At 37.4% G+C, this 17362-nt stretch overlaps 1 protein-coding gene across 1 annotated transcript in view; it reads left to right on the forward strand.

Moving 5' to 3' along the window:
- TOP1 (DNA topoisomerase I) overlaps positions 1-17362 on the forward strand; it is an 80369-nt gene that overhangs the window by 45585 nt on the left and 17422 nt on the right. The window contains exons 8-13 of the mRNA XM_006202539.3: positions 2981-3093; positions 9608-9723; positions 12993-13114; positions 14043-14165; positions 15635-15822; positions 16085-16229. Of these exons, the coding sequence (XP_006202601.1) occupies positions 2981-3093; positions 9608-9723; positions 12993-13114; positions 14043-14165; positions 15635-15822; positions 16085-16229 (807 nt within the window). The remainder of the gene's footprint in view (positions 1-2980; positions 3094-9607; positions 9724-12992; positions 13115-14042; positions 14166-15634; positions 15823-16084; positions 16230-17362) is intronic.

The following is a 17362-nucleotide window of genomic DNA, read 5'->3' on the forward strand; positions in this document are numbered from 1 at the left end:
TTGCTCTGTTGTAGAGGAAACAGTGGAAAAGACTCTTACGTGTATTATGGCAGGTGTGGCACTATTAGTTTTAAGATCTCTCTTATTCTTTCTGGGTGTCTACCCATAGCTATGCTGTCAGCTAACATGTTCTTGGAGAAACTATGCCATCTTCGTACAATGTACAGGGGAAGTGTTAACAAGAAATCATATTTTTGCTTACAGTCTCATCTGGACTCATCTTATGCCTCTTCTCTAATTTACTTTGTTCCAGCCACACAGACCTCCTTTGTTTCTTTTCCACACCAGATTCTTTTGTGCTTCAAAGCTTTGTGTAATACATGCTGTTCCCTCTGTCTGGAACACACATGCTCTTCCTATTTTTCTTTTTTCTCCTAGCTTGTAACCCTCCTTAGAATCTCAGTTTCAACTCAGGGACTTTAATAAGGGTTCTGTTTGATGCTTGTGGGAGATTTAAAATATAAGAATATGGTTCCTTCTTTTGATAGTTTCGATTTCTCGTACTAGAGAATTGTGGGCGAGTAATTAAAAAAAAAGATGTCAGAAATTCACAGGGGTCTTAATCCTTCATTCTCCTAAGAGAAGGAGGTTGAGTGAGTTCTTAGTTCTTATGCTGCATTTGAGGTTAGCCACTGACTTGGACAAAGTGGATTCAAAAGCGTGAAGTCAAATCAGTAAAGATAGTGATAGTAAGGAATAGTGAGTTTTAAGAGTATAATCTATCATAGTATTAGTAAAAATACTATTAATAATTCAATTTAAATGTAGTAGTTGCTTACTGTGTGCCAGGCACTCTTCTTTACACTTTATAGATAACATTTCATTTAATCCTTACAACAACCCTTAGAGATAAATACTGCTACTAATATCTCCATTATACACATGCAGAAACTGAGGAGTGGAGAGGTTGACTCATTTGCCCGAGGTCACGTAGGTAGTAAGAGATAAAGCTGGGGTTTGATCCCATGTGGTTTGATTCTGGAGCCAGCACACTAGCTGCCATATTACCCTGCCTCCTGTGGGACTCTGCTGATCCTTTAACTCCACGAAGGAAGAAGAAAAGTCTTTAATGAAATCATGCAAAGAATATGAATGAGTAGGTGAGCCGCAGATGATCAGGCCCTTGATTTAGGGAACTGTAGTTTTTCTGACAACTAGCCTGTTCTTGGCAGAAGTTCAAGTTTATGAGAGTCAATTCAAGGGGCTGAGAGTAAAATGTTGAATACTGAGTATGATAGTCACTCCACTTTAACATACATTATCAGTACAGACTAGTTTATAAAGAAATACAAAACTTGAGCTCTTTGTGCCTTCTGTCGCCTTTATGCTTATGTTGCAGTTATGTAAAAATAAAACCTTTCTCTTGAGTTTGGAGGAGGTTAGTAATAACTGTTAAAAACCATTTGGGAAAAAGAATGGTTGACTTCATTTATTTAATTGTTCTATTTAACAGCCCTCTCCCTACAGGGGGAGGGGAAAAAATGCAGGCTGAAAGACTGAGTTAATACCCAGTCTTATGGTGATAGGGACCCCAGATGGCAAGATCAGTCATTAAACCTCACTTGCTGGCTATGTTTTTTCCCATTTCTGGGAATTGTTCTAAAGTCTCTCAGTAACTGATAATCCCATTTTGGGGCTTGAAAACATACAACGTAGCCAGTAGTTTCCTGATGGGACCATCTGCATGCCTGTTCAGAAGCTGTTCAGAGAGTGTCTTAACTGAAAAACATTTCCTTTTTATGTGATGTGTTTCAGCCTAAACAGTAAACATTATCTGAATGAATGTGATCCTCTAGTTCTTTCTTCTCCCAGACACTCTTACACATTTATATTTTCCATTACTATTTAAAAATACGTGTGACATTGTAGTCTTTCCCTTTCCTTCTACACCAAAGGCCATTTCCTTTAAGACCCTGAATTTATCTTGACTGCCATCCTATCATGTCCTAGTGTTTATGTATTTCAGTCATCCCTATGAGTCACATTCAATTATTTTTCGGGTAAACTTGGGCTCTCATTATGGTCAATAGCAGCTTTTTGACTTTGAGCAAGTGACAAAACCTGTTTCAGAGTTTCCTTGATTATAACTGGAAGAGACCAAACCAAACTGTCTATAAAATTCTTTCAAGTTCTGCCACTCTGTAACTGATTTTAAAATAACTCAAAACTACCTTTCCTAGCTATATAAAACTTGCTGAACAGAGACTTAAGTTATCTCGAATAGTTAGGACAAAGGAAAATGTTCAGAAGAGTTTAGATTCTGTTGAGCACCCCACCTATGGAATAGCACATTTTTATCTGGATATGTGTGTGTTTTGAAGTTTTATCTCCTGTGTTGGTGAATTGTACTTGTTTATGTTCGATCTTCTTTCTCGGTGCCACTGTGACAGCTCATCTAGGGTCACAGTTCAAAGAACCATAAAGAAATACCATCCTAGAAATTGGTAATTGTTGTAGGACTTTCCAAATACTTGCTTCTTGCTTCATAATTTTGTGTATGCAAACAGCAGTGATAAAGTATTTCCCACTAGACTCAATCAGGAATTTTCCTCTCAAATTGTGTATTAAGTATCTAATATAAAAAGTCTCCTATACCCATTATTTGATAGTATTAGAAGAGATTTGAAGATGAGTAGATTTTAAAGTAAGTGAGGATGATGTACTGGGATTACTCTCTATAGCAGTGCTTTCCCAACTCCCCTGAGGCTAAAAACGTACAGTTTCCCAGACTCTTCCTCTGCAGAGTGAGTGTTTTAACTTCTCCGGTAATCATGTATCAGGACATTTTAGGAAATACTGCCCTAGAGAAAAGTGCCAGTAAATTTTTATTCATCCATCAAATTGAGAGTTTTGGACTTGAGAACCTCTCCAGTTCTAATATTATTTAATACCAATTTTTCTTCTTAATGCCCCCACAGAACTATTCCTAGAAATGTGATTGGTCCTTATTTAAGTGTTTTCTCCCCATGTCTCTTTGTAGGACGGTAAATTGAAAAAACCCAAGAATAAGGATAAAGATAAAGATAAAAAAGTTCCAGAGCCAGATAGCAAGAAAAAGAAGCCGAAGAAAGAAGAGGAACAGAAGTGGAAATGGTAACATCTCAGCGCTGGGTTAAAATTTCAGCTCTTTGATTCTACAGCCTAATTAAATAAGAATGTTTAGTTATTAAAATTAATAGCCTGATGTTTGAGGGAAGAGGGAGGTACTTAAAAGAATCTCTCTAGAATAGCATTCTAAAGTAAGTTTTCGAGTTCCTGGTGAGAGCATTAACTAGCTCTCATCCTATTGGATCTCAAAACTAGATTCCACCCTACTGAACAGAATAAACTACAGAAGTCCTCTATATGTATGAAAATTTAGCATATGAAGAAAGTTGCATTTAAAATGATAGGGAAAATGTGGATTATTTTATAAATCATGTTGGGAAAATTGCCTATTTAAAAAATAACCTCCACAAGAAACGGGTGAATATTTTTATAATTGTAGAATAATGAAGAGCTTTTGAAGCAAGGCATGTAACTGGAGCCATAAGGAAAAGATTTATAAATTCGATACATCAAAATTAAAATCTTCTATATGGCAAATAAAGAAACTCATGCCATTAAAAAGAAATTCTAAGGGAAACTGCAGTGCAGAGGGCTAAAATTTCTAAGATGAAAAAAGGTCTTTTAAAACATAATGAAAGGAACAGTCTGATAGAAAAGTGAAAAAAGGCAATTAATGAAAATAAACAATTAGTAAATATCTTAAAAGATGGTCAGCCTCACAAGCAACAAAGAAAGATGCAAAGAAAAATAATAAATGAGACTTCTTTTTGTTTTAATATCTCTCAAATTAGGAAAGCTTATCTAGGGTTGTAAATGTGAGAAAACAGGCATTCTTCACTGTGCGGACTGAGGATTCAGTCTTTAATGGAGGATAATTTGGCAATTGCAGGTTACTTTTTGATATTTAGAGTTTTTAAATAAATGTATTTTTTAACACCTTTATTGTGGTATGGTTCCTATACAGTAAACACTACATATTTCAAATGTACAATTTGATGAATTTTGATAGATGTATATACCAGTGAAACCACTACCACAATCAAAATAGCTAACATGTCTATCAGTCCCCAAGAGATGCAATTTTCGAATTCCCAATTTATCCCTTCCCATCCCTTCTACCCCCTGGTAACCATAAGTTTGTTCTCTATGTCTGTCAGTCTGTTTTTGTTTTGTATATAAGTTCATTTGTGTCCTTTTTTAGATTCCACATATAAGCGATATCATACGGCATTTTTCTTTCTCTTTCTGGCTTACTTCACTTAGAATGACACTCTCTAGGTCCATCCATGTTGCTGCAAATGGCGTTATTTTATTCTTTTTATGGCTGAGTAGTATTCCATTGTATATGTATACCACATCTTCTTTATCCAGTCATCTGTCAATGGACATTTAGGTTGTTTCCATGTCTTGGCTATTGTAAATAGTGCTGCTGTGAACACTGGGGTGCATGTGTGTTTTTGAATTATATTTTTCCCTGGATATATGCCCAGGAGTGGAATTGCTGAATCATATGGTAAGTCTATTTTTAGTTTTTTAAGGAATCTCCATGCTGTCCTCCATAGTAGCTGCCAATTTACATTCCCACCAAACAGTGTAGCAAGGTTCCTTTTTTCTCTACACCCTCTCTAGCACTTACCATGTGTAGACTTTTAAATGATGGCCATTCTGACTGGTATGAAGTGGTATCTCATTGTAGTTTTGATTTGCATTTCTCTAACAATTGATGTTGAGCATCTTAACATGTATTTTTAATAATGATTTTTCTTAAAATTTTGTATTATTTAGCTACTGCATCAGTAATACATGATTTGTATTTATGTTGAAAAAATTCAAATGATTTAGAGGTATGTGAGTTAGAAAAAAATGACAGTTTCCTTTCCTTCTTTCTCCCATTCCCATTTTTCTTTTCCAGTTGTGAGGTACCACTGTTTGTAGTTTGAGTGTGTAGAATTCCAGACCCATTGGTATACATTTACCCTATAGCTTTTATAATTTAGAACAATAATCTCGCCAGCACCTCTGAGGAAGACATCAGTGATCAGGGAGGTGGCTGCATGGAGCTGAGCTACAGCAGCAGAAACATTCAGCGTAGCTATGTGATTGGCATTGTTGGTGTAGACATGCCTGGAGTTAGAAGAAAAGTGTTGAGAAAGAGAAATACAGAGCAAAGGAATCCTAGGCCCTTCCAGGGGTCAGAGTAAGAAAACAAAAGAGCATTTATTTTTATTCATATTTATTTTTTTCTTTGAAACTAATCCGAGTTTTCAGTGATAGAATATTGAAAGGTTTTTATCACTTTAAATAAAAAAAAATTTTAAGACAGAATGAAGTGATTGTATAAATCAGGGGGCATTATTGGAAGTGGTGAGTTAGTAATTCATTAGTCTTGTTACCTCCCTGAGGGTTCTGCGGTGGGTACGCAGTAAGTGTGTGTTGATTGTTGAATGAACCAGTTCGTGTCTTTGTCATGACAAGCTCCCTGCTCTCTTCCCCCTTCCTTTGGCATCTTGGCTCTTGTTGGGCTTGGGAGCGGATGTACTCTTCTTCTGATCCAGCCTTGTGTGTCTGGGTGTGGAATTAGGTACGCTTGAAGGGTCTAACAGCCTAATTTGGCTTTTTTGTTTGAAATTCTTACCAGTGTTGCCACACATTAATTATGAGAGACCATGATTTAATGGTTTTTATTCTTGTTTTGGTTTAAGTTAGTCTTAAAATGTACAGAACAGAAATGATTAGCCTCTTAACCAATTACTTGTCCTTTCCTTCTATCACTATAAGCTGCCTGTTAGATGCTGAAGTCAGTGGTGCAGTCCTTAGTGATTGTCCCTGACAGGCTACTCAGGGAGTTTGAATGGCAGATATTCTAATTTTTAATGTTTCTCACTAAAGGAGAATTACACAGTTTGCCAGGTTGGCAAATGTGCACATCTTTTGCTTCCCCCAAAGTCTGTAGATTTGTTCATCTTGCCAAAAAGAAAGTAACTTTGAGCCTTTTCTCTCCCTCTTTGGTAATTGTGGGGATGGGAGAATGGTTGGGATCCCTGTGGATTTCCTTACCATGTCATATTTTCTTCATATATGAAGAACGTTTCATATATATATAGCTTAATTCATAGAAACAAGTGGTGTTACAGGTGGTGGCAGTGTGCTCAGGCTCATCCATAAAAACCTATTTAGCCCAAATTGCCCTTATTTTTAATGTGACCCATTGTAGCTGTATAGGGATTCAGCTGTGCTTTAAGTACACTTTGTGTTGGGGCTGACCTGTTGGAGCTAAGTCCCATGTTTACACTAAATAGATGATTTTTCGTGAAAAGACTTAGAAATTGGGGAGTTTGTTGCTGGTGTTGGGTGAGGTTAAGTACATGTTTTTCTTAATTTTCCTGGTCAAACGTTAATGGGGGCCTAAAGGGCCAACACTGTTGTTTTTATTTGTGTAGTAGTAGTTGTTGATCCAGTGATACCAGCCTGTTGGAGGATATATTCTTTCTGTTTAAACTAAGGATTTAGTATTGAGTGAATCTCTCAATTTGCTTAAATGGTAAAGAAGTTACTGGGAGTCCTCAGCATGAACATGATGGAATAGAAGGAATTAGAAAAAGCTTGGAATTTTAGTTAAAGAAGCAGTGGAGTTGATAAGAAGAATGGAACCAAGTCCTAGGGCAAAGGAAAACACGACATTCTGGATTCCCACATAGTTATTCTGTGACTGCTGTTGATAGGCTTTTTGTAATTGCTCCTACATACATGCACACATGCATAACATATGCTCATACATACGCATTTTCTCCGATTTGGAGAGTAACAGATTCTGTGGGTGGAGTGGTTTCTGCATCCAGGCCTTTCTGTGTTAACATCTAGTTGAATGATCCTCCCAGTTTCCTATCTGCAAAGTGGTAGTGGTAGGTTGATTATAGAGGATTCTTAATGTTTTTTCCAGGTCTAAGATTTTATTAAATCTTGACTTTGAGAGTTTTTTGAAAAATTATTTTTAACAGTGGTAAAATACAAAAACATACAATTTACCATCTTAACCATTTTTCAAGTGTGCAGTTAAGTGGCATTAAGAACATTCACATTTTTGTGCAGTGATTCCCCACCACCATCCATCTCCAGAACTCTCTTCATCTTACCAAACTGAAAATTCTGTTAAATATGTTTCCTTCATCCTCCTTTTCCCCTTGCCAACCACCATTCTGCTTTCTGTCTCTGTGAATTTGATTACTGTAGGCCCTTCGTATAAGTGGCTTTGTGCAATATCGGACCTTTTGTAACTGGATTATTTCACTTAACAAAGTGTCTTCAAGATTCATCCATGTTATAGCCAGAATTTCCTTACTTTTTAAGGATGAATAATAATCCGTTGTATGTATGGACCACATTTTGTTTATTCATTCATCTGTTGGTGAATACTTGATTGTTTCTACCTTTTGGCAGTTGTGAATAGAGCTGCTATGCACATTTGTGTACAAATACTTGTTTGAATACCTGCTTTCAGTCCTCGAGTATATTCCCAGAAGTGAAATAAACTAGATCAAATGGTAATTCTATGTTTAACTTTTGGAAGAACTGCCATATTGTTTTCCACAGCTGCACCTGCTTACGTTCCCATCAGCAGTGCACAAAAGTTATAATTTCTTCATATCCTCATCAACACTTGTTATTTATGGTTTGTTTTTGTTTTTAATAGTAGTTGTCCTAATGGGTATGAGTAGTATCTCATGGTTTTGATTTATATTTTCCTAGTGATTGGTGATGTTGAGCATTTTTTCAGATGTTTACTGGCCGTCTATATTTATCTTTGGAGAAATGTCTATTCAAGTTCTTTGCCTATTTTTTAATTGGGTGGGTTTGTTTTTTGTTGAGTTGTAGTTCTTTATATAGTGTAGATAATTAACTCCTTATCAAATATATGCTTAGTGAATATTTTCTCTCATTCCTTAGGTTGCCTTTTCACTCTGTTGATTATGTCCTTTGATGCATAGTTTTTAATCTAATAGTCTAGTTTATCTAATTTTTCTCTTGTTGCCTCTGCTTTTAGTGTCATATCTAAGAAATTATTTCTGAATCCGGTGTCATGAAACTTTTGCCTTATGTTTTCTTCTAAGAGTTTTATAGTTTTAGCTCTTACATTTGGGTCTTTGATACATTTTGAGTTAATTTTTGTATAGAGTGTAAGGTAAAAACCCAATTTCATCCTCTTGCATGTGAATACCCAGTTTCCCCAACACCATTTGTTAAAAAGATTCCTTTCTCCACTGAACGGTCTTGGCACCCTTGTCAAAAATGATTTGACCGTATATGTTGATCTTGGTTTTATAGTAATGCTATTGTTACAGCATAGTTTTGATACATGTAATTTTTATTTGATGTTTCTGAATTTCAGAATATTGGAGTCGGGAAATGGTGGGAAGTAATAGACTATGCATAATTGGCCTTCAGAATAATTCTGTAGGTCTGTAGGGCTTTTCATTTTAAGACAGAAATAGTGAATATTAAAATCTGTGATGCTTTTAAGTGTTCTATCTATAAGACAACTGACTGACTCTTTAAAAAACAGAATGGTGTTGGTGATGGTGAGAAGATCTGTCTAATTTTAGAGAAAGAAAGATTTAGACATAACCCATTGCAATGTGTGGTCCTTAATTGTATCCTAGACTATAAAACACACTTGGGATGTAATTGGAATTATTAAATATGGTCTGGATATTAGAATGATACTAGGGAACTATTACTTTTGTTACATGTGATAATATTATTATAGCTATATGAGAAAATATCCTTATTTTTATAGAGATGTTTGCTAAAATATTTAAAGGTCGATATTATATCTGTAATTTGCTTGAAATGGTTCAGAAAAAAAAAAAGGAAACTTAGCATAACACTAACAATTGTACATAGGTGATGAGTATATGGTATTCTACATCTTACTCTCTGATTTTCTGTATGTTTGATCATTTTTTAAATAAAAAGTTTTTTAAAAAGTTGTTTCCGCTGCGCTTTACATTCACTTGTCAGTGTCTCCTAGATTGCTCTAAATTACCTGTAACTACCTTAAACTCAATATACCCCAACTCAACTATTATTTTCCAGTGTTCTGTTCCATTATGTACTTTCTCAGAAGATTGTTTTCCCCTGTACCTTCACCTGGCATCTCCATTCCCAAGAGGCCTTTTCCTGTGTATCATCAGCATAAATAATATCTCTGTCATGTACACCATTGTGGTTTACTATTACACTGTGTGATAACAAAAAGCTGTTTTTATTTTCATCCTGATTCGTTGCTGAGTAATGATCTCATGTACCCATTATCTTTGAACTAAACTGCTGAAATGTATTTTCCTCCACTCACCTGAGTATTCCATCTTATTTATTGTGAGTATTGGCTTTTTCAAAGTGAAAGATACTGATTATTTTGACCCAGGCCTTGAATGTGGGGCCCAGAGTCAATCCAGATCACCAGTCAATTGAGCTGATAATTATTTTGGCATTTAATAGATGATAATCTTTATATTAGGTGAAGTGATCACTCAGTGAGATTGTACTTTGTCTTTGAAAGGTGGGAAGAAGAGCGCTATCCTGAAGGCATCAAGTGGAAATTCCTAGAACATAAAGGTCCTGTATTTGCTCCACCATATGAACCTCTTCCAGAGAGTGTCAAGTTTTACTATGATGGTGAGTTCCGAGGTTGTCCAATTCCTGGCCAAGGAAAGAGTTTGATTCTATTTAGGAATAGAAAGTGAGGAAGGATCTTATGCAAAATATTCTTTTTTGTGTACTTCATTTTGGTTTTTTGTTACCATGTAGTTTGAGGGAAGGATAATCAGGTGTTTACTTAAAGGCCTGTTTGGTGCAGAAAAAGTGCTGTGAAAAAGAGGCTATTAATTTCTTATCTACGTGGTCTCCAAAAGGTCCACCTGCATAGCTCACAGCACTTGGACCACAAGCTAAATGTTTTTATCTGAACTTTTATTTCTAAAGCTACTATTAAAACAGCCTTACCTGAATGGTAGTATTTTATTTTAGTGATACAATGCTAGCTGACAAGCTGCTCATCACTAGAAATAGTATTTAGTACTCAGTTGAGGGTTAATTAGTCTACCCTCAACCTCTAGTTGGAGCTGGTAGGTGTCTATCACTCACTCTACATAGCACACCACTATGCCTTTGCCCTTTGTGCAGTCAAGTCTGAATAACTGCTTTGAAAAAATGTCCTGTCTAGTTCTCTTAGAACCCCCAGAATTTTCTATTAACTGTCATTGGTATTTCTGTCCTTGGGTTGAAAAATTTGAGAGTAGTCTTTGATGCTCCCTTGTTGGCAGTGTAGCAGTGTGCAGAAAGTAATGTGCTACTGATTTCCCTCATTCCAAGAGTTCTCTCCAGAAATGGCTAGAGTGTTGTTCCTCAAACCCTTATTTGCTTTAGATCCACCAGGTGGATCTGGGCCCTTTTAGTAGGTGTAGAATGGTATTGAGTGCTTCTGAACCAAGTGGTTTATTGAACAAACTTTGAGAAGCACATGGCAGGAGAAATGCTGAAAATGCTGTCCACCAGCAGTGGCCTCAGGTCATGGATGCTTATAGGTCAAGGGTGGTAGTTTATACGAAAAGGCTGGGTCTTGCTAGTGACAGATACGTCAGACTTGGCAAGCTGGAATTCATTTTTTAAAAATTGTATTTATTCAGTGTGCCTGTCTGTATACAGACACCCAAGACCCAGCAGTGGACAATATTGACAAATCCCTGATCTCATGGTGTTTATAGTCTGTCCCTTACAGCCTTAATGACAGTTTCTTGCATCAGATAAACATTCTAACCTGTATTAACTGAAGAGCACAGGACAGAGTTCTGCAGTCAGCCCTCACAGTGGGTCATTCCTGGAAACTCTTAAATGTGACCCAAAGCCAAAACTCCAATGAAGAGAAGGAGCCTAGACAATCAAACATGCAGTTATTCTGTAACTCTAGTCTGGGTTTACCAAGAGTTTTAGAAAGCTCAACTGGTAAAGCCTCACTTTGAGGTTCAAAGTGATTGGAAGGGAAGTTAGATTATTTTCCTTAGCCTTTGGGTTTCTCTTACTTTTCAAGATAGGAAGCCAGTTATCATTGGTTGCCCTGGCCCCTTCCCATATTCCTTCTCAGTCCTCCGTTACAGGAGCTCCAGCTCCAGGGCTCTCACGTTTTCTCAGTTAGTCTTCTTTCTGGGGTTTCTTTGGTTAGGTAAACTCCCACCCTGCAGTAAGTTAAGAAGTCTGACTTACTGGTCCAAATTGTTACTGTCAGTCCTGCCTACTCTCTAGGGAAGAGAATTCTCAGACTCTTATACAGCACCTGCCAGGAGGTCGGGCATGAGCTGGCTGAGGCAGTGAATGGCCTCTGAGAACCTCCAGTTTTCAGCTCTGACTCAGCATTTCTTCTTCCTGGAGCTCGGCCATTTCCGCAAAGCACTATCATTGCCAGGAACCTTGAAGTCATCCTCCCTACCCCTCTGCTGCTAGGAGCTGTCATTTCATCTTTTTGACAGCTTATCTAAAACAGGAGGTGTCAAACTTGCTTCCTCTACTGGAACAAAATTCAGTAAAATTTCCCATAAAGTCTCTTTTTCTGTTTTTGTTTTGTTTTTAAGTACTGTTAATATTTAGTTTATACCAAATAGACCCAGGAACAGTTTACATTCTTTCTTGCCATTTTATTTATTTTATTGTTAGTGTCTTAATGTTTTCCCTTATATTGGAAGCATGTTATAACTTAACTGGCAGTGCTGGTTCAGACCTGAGGTGGGAGAGTTCTGAAAAAGTGTAGGAAATCCTTGAAAGCCTGTCCTCCCCAAGTGTCTTCTTTCAAAGGCAGATGGGAGGTTGAGAGGGAAAGTGGCGCCACCTATTGGCCTTTTAAGTTATGGACTTCAAGCAGGTTCTGTCTACACTGAAAGTTTCAATTTTGGGCTGCAATTCCCTACATCCCTACAATCGAGGATGATAATTTCCCAACCATCATGAGATGAGATGTTCTCTGAGTTTTGGAATGAATGTATTTCTTAAGTTTTAGTTTTCTACAATGAATGTGAAAATCCTTGGTACCTATGTAATCGTAAGGCAGTGGAGAAACGTGTACAATGCCAAGAACTCCTGTCATCCCTGTGCTCTGGATGAGTCCTTTTTCCCTGAGAGAGGCAACCTCGTAATGCCTGTGTTCCAGAGCATCTCAGACTCCAGTGTGTACACAAGCCATCTTTGGGGGTCTTGTTAAAATGCACTTTCTGATTCATTAGGTCTAGGGTGGAGTCTGAGATTCTACATTTCTACCAAACTCCCATGTGATGCCAATACTGCTGGTCTGTGAAGCAAACTTTGAGTAGCAGGGTTCTAGAGGAAGGTCTTGTTTACCTTTTCATACGGGATATCTGGGCTTGCCTGCTATGAATATATATTTTCTATTCATATTCCACCCACCTAACTTTAAGAAGAAAGATGCCTATTTCTTTTCCCCACAATTCCTTTCTTCCAATCCCTGCCCTATCCTTTCCTCCCCTTCTTGAACAGAAGCTGTTTAGCTTAGCAGTGGCAGGAGTCCCTCTGAGGATTTGATTTTTAAAAACCATTGAAGAGGTGTAAAGGACCCTGCTTGCTGAAAGGAAAAGGAAGAGTGACTGGGCCTCCCCCAGGTCATCCCTGTTCTGAGCAGGCTCCTGGGAACAATTTACTGGCATAGTCTCCAGAGAATGACCCAGGTAAATATCTGATAAAGAGAAGGAGAATTCATACAAGTAGATAAAAATCAGTATACTGTCTTTGTTGTTGTTGTTACTGTGTGTCACCAGACCTTTATATATACATTCCTTGGGAAGGTAAACCATTATTACAGCAGCCGTCTCCAGAGCCACAGTGTTTACACTCAGAACATGAATACTCCACACCTTATTTTTTGGAACTACTTTTTTCTCTAGGTAAAGTCATGAAGCTGAGCCCCAAAGCAGAAGAAGTAGCTACATTCTTTGCAAAAATGCTCGACCATGAATATACTACTAAGGAAATATTTAGGAAAAATTTCTTTAAAGACTGGAGAAAGGTATTGTAGCCTGTGTATTAATATCCTAGCATCTTGCAAAAATATTGATCAAACTACTAAGTAATAAGCTATAATTTTATCCCCCAAAAATCCCTGATGTAAAACTTGAGTTTTATGAATTTTGTTGTATTAAAGTGTTTTTTTTTTTTTCTGTTCATTTACTATATTATACAGGGTTTCTATCCAACAAGAATACCTACATTTCTTTCCTCCTAGCTCTCATAGGGCTGTAAGGGGCTGTTTATCAGATCAGGCCAAACAGAAAAACTCAGCTCCAGTTGCACAAAAGAAAGTTTTTCTCTGCAGGACTGCTTGCTCTCTGTCATTGCAAAAGAAAGATAGATAGGTTAGTGTTGTCCCATTCCCTCTTAATTCTTGCTCATTAGCTTTGGGTACTTTCTGCTCTTAAAACCACATATCCTATGTCTACCTAGGTAATTTTAAACAATTTCATTATTCTCAATTTGAATAATGTGAACAGAAGCCTGAGCTGAAATTTACCTTCTGAATAGCCCTGGAAGTCAGATTTAATAAATGAATAGAGCAGGGATAGTGTTTCTAAGAGAGAATGAATAGGGGACTATTTCTCTCATTATTAAAATGAATGATACATATTCATGTGTCTCCAGCTGGGACATTCATATGCTTAAGGGACTGTGGCAATATGCCAAGGAGTCTTAAGAAACTACGTAAGAGTTTCCTTTTTCAATGATGTCGTTTGACGTGTTTTTCTATCAAATACATATTTTTATGATAGAACGAAGTAGTAAAATTGTCTCTCTCTTTTTTTTCCTCCACCCAAAACTCACTCAATTTAGATTGACTGCCTCTCCAGATACCTTTTGACTGAAAGTGTGATCCTTTGCTATAATTGCAAAGAAACCTGAGGTCTTATCAGTTCTTCTTTCTTCCCTTTTCTTTTAACTAGGAAATGACCAATGAAGAGAAGAATATTATTACCAACCTAAGCAAATGTGATTTTACCCAGATGAGCCAGTATTTCAAAGCCCAGTCAGAAGCTCGGAAACAGATGAGCAAGGAAGAGAAACAGGTACTGCAGAATTTCTTAAACCTTGGAAGAATTTGGGGATTGTGATTATTTTATCTAATTTTCTTCTTGGTTCTTACAGAACAGTTTGACTTCAGTAATTTCACATGGCTCTATAACACCTTTAGGATTCTCAGCCTAGTAAAGTTTAAATTTTCTTAAGGGTTTTATGTAGACTGAAAGTTATGAATAAAGGACAATGTTTAATGGCTCAGTATAAGAACTCTAGTGTTCTCCTGACTAAAAGCCAGCCAGTAGCTCCAATAATACAATATTTAAGGATGGGCAGATCTGACCCACAGTAGCTCCTGGATATTAGTGATTTAAGACAGATAAAATAATATTGGCCATGTACACTCAACACACACACTCACCACCTGCTCCCTACCACACCCCCCGATCTTTGATCTCTCTTACTCTGGAATCTAGCCACACTTATCAGTCTTCATCTTCTGGTTTTGGCCAGCCTCATTCCTGAAGGATCTTTCTAGTATCCAGCTGGGATGTCACTTTTTTCTAGAGTAGTGGTAGGCAGGCTATAGGCTGTTTATTTTTATAAGAATGTGTAATTGGAACTCAGCTACATCTACTTGTTTACGTATTACCTGTGGCTGCTTTCATGCGACAGTGGCAAAGTTGAGTAATTGCAGCAGAGGCTGTGTGGCCCTCAAGCCTAAAAGATTTTCTATCTAGAAAAAGTTTGCCATCCCTTGATCTAGAGGAGTCCAGGCTGGAGTTAGGTTATTAGTAGTAGTATTTTAAATCAGAGGTCCAGAAGTTAAGGATTTTAAGGAATTCTTTGCAATTCAAAGCCTCGTATTTTCAACGTAGTAAACTTGTGTGTTTGTATAATTTAAGCCATTGTCTTTATATAACTCTTTTACCATAGAATCATCAGAATCTTACCTGCATCAGACTTTTCAGTCTCAGCTTAGTCTTCTCCCCAGTATTCAAAATTAGTGAAATTAGGTTTATTTTTCACTTCAGGGTTTTTCAAATTAAAAACCACTTTAGGGAAGTTTTTGTAAGTGTCACCTTGTCAAGAGTCTCTGCCAGGGATACCTGTTGCCAGCAAGTTTAGGATCCGTTTCTACTCACAAGGCAGCAGGACTTAGTTCAGTTGAATTGCTAAGTGTAATATGAATAAAGAGTCAGCAAAGGGTATGGAGGCTCCATATCCTCCCTTTTTGGAGCAAGGATCACAAAGTATAAAATACATATACCCATGTGCTGGGGGAGAATCCATAATAGGTTTGTTTGCACTTGAAAACCTATATGAAATGCTTTTCACATGGGGGAATTTTATTGTATTTAAGTTAAAAAATCTCCTAGGTTTTCCTTTATTTGAATTAGTTTCTTTGTAATTTTTAGACTTGTCTATACCTTGACATGTTCTCACATAAGAGCTAAGAATTTATGAGTTGAGAATGGTGGTTTGAATCTCTTTTGTGTATTTCCTTGCTATCTTTCAGAAAATCAAAGAGGAGAATGAAAAATTACTGAAAGAATATGGCTTCTGTATTATGGATAACCACAGAGAGAGGATTGCCAACTTCAAGATAGAACCTCCTGGGCTTTTCCGTGGCCGTGGCAACCATCCCAAAATGGGCATGCTCAAGAGACGGATAATGCCTGAAGATATAATCATCAACTGTAGCAAGTGAGCACAGTTCATCCTTCGGCAAGAAATGGAGTGGCAGTCTTCTTTGTTCTTGGTAGTTGAGAATCTCCCCCATGTTACAGAGGACTGTTTGGGAGCTGCCCCGTGTTTCTATGTTTAGACCTCCAAGTGTTTATCATATATTGGCTGGTCAGGAGGAAACTTGGAAATACATGCTCAGCAGATTTATCCACTTCAGGTCATAAAAGGTGAAATTGTTCCTCACGTCTCATTTCACTGCTTTCCTGCTTTATTTCCACAGAGATGCCAAGGTTCCTTCTCCTCCTCCAGGACATAAATGGAAAGAGGTCCGACATGACAACAAGGTTACTTGGCTAGTCTCCTGGACAGAGAACATCCAAGGTTCCATTAAGTATATCATGCTGAACCCTAGCTCACGAATCAAGGTAAGTGGAAGTTGCATCAGTTAGTGGGGCTAATAATTTTTCTTTTTGTTGTAATGTTCTCAGCCTTGAGAATCACTTGGACAAAGGAAAAACCCTCCCCAGAAAAAGAAGGCAAGTACTTTCATGGTTAGCATTATCTGGTGATCTCCCAAAGATACATCTATTTTCTTCATCACATTGTAATCTTATTCATTTATTAATTCACAAATGTTTACTGAAATCCCAATATGAGCCTGACATTGTGTGTGCATGGTGCTAGGAATTGTGTTGGTAAACAAGATGGACACAGTCCCTGCCTTCACATTGCTTACCATCCAGTGGTCAGAATGTGGTAAATGTATGTTGACCTCTGTAGCTCTTTTGCCCTTCACTTTTCTTGGCTCTGAAGAAGGGAATGTAATTACTCTGAATCCAGAAAGAGGTTGTAAAATTTGGAGTCTTACATACTCTGTCTTCCTAAGATTTCATCTGGGTAGATTTCACCAGGACCAAGTGGGATGATGTATGTGAAAGCGTATCATAAACTACTGGGTGTCCATGTGTTGCTGTTTATTGATACTATTACTGAAAGGGGAAACCTTACTTGGAAGGGCAGTCAGTTCTTGTCAGCCTGCTAGGCATATCCTGCTTGGGAGAGTCTCAGGCATACTATGGAAATGTGAACAGCAATGTCAAAGAAAGATGGGCTCCACAAAAAAGTCGGGGAATTAGTTCTGTATGGAATGACTGTTTACAAGCAAGCAACTAGGACTGAAGATCTTAATCTCGGTTTATACGTTGTTAAACATTTAGTAAGATTTTAAAGCCATAGCTCAAAAGGCTGTGTGTCTTTTTGAGACTAAACCTACAGTCTTACAGTCTTCTGTCCTAATGAAAAATATCCATCTATATATATTTTCTTCAATTCAAGTAGAAAATGTCACTTTTTTTTTTTCAAAGTTTAGAGTAAGTATAGAATCTGAATGAGAACCCCTGTGGCAAGTAAAAGTCAAGTCATTTAAAGAAACACGTTGTGTATTCCTCTCCTGAAATATCACAGAACTCTAGGGCTACCGAGGTAGACAAACAGTGATTTTATTTCTCAAAACACTGGTAGACTGTGGGCAATCAGGTAAGAATTCAATTGTATTAGA

Source organism: Vicugna pacos, chromosome 19 (assembly GCF_048564905.1).
Source record: "Vicugna pacos chromosome 19, VicPac4, whole genome shotgun sequence".
Classification (NCBI taxonomy): Eukaryota; Metazoa; Chordata; class Mammalia; order Artiodactyla; family Camelidae; genus Vicugna; species Vicugna pacos.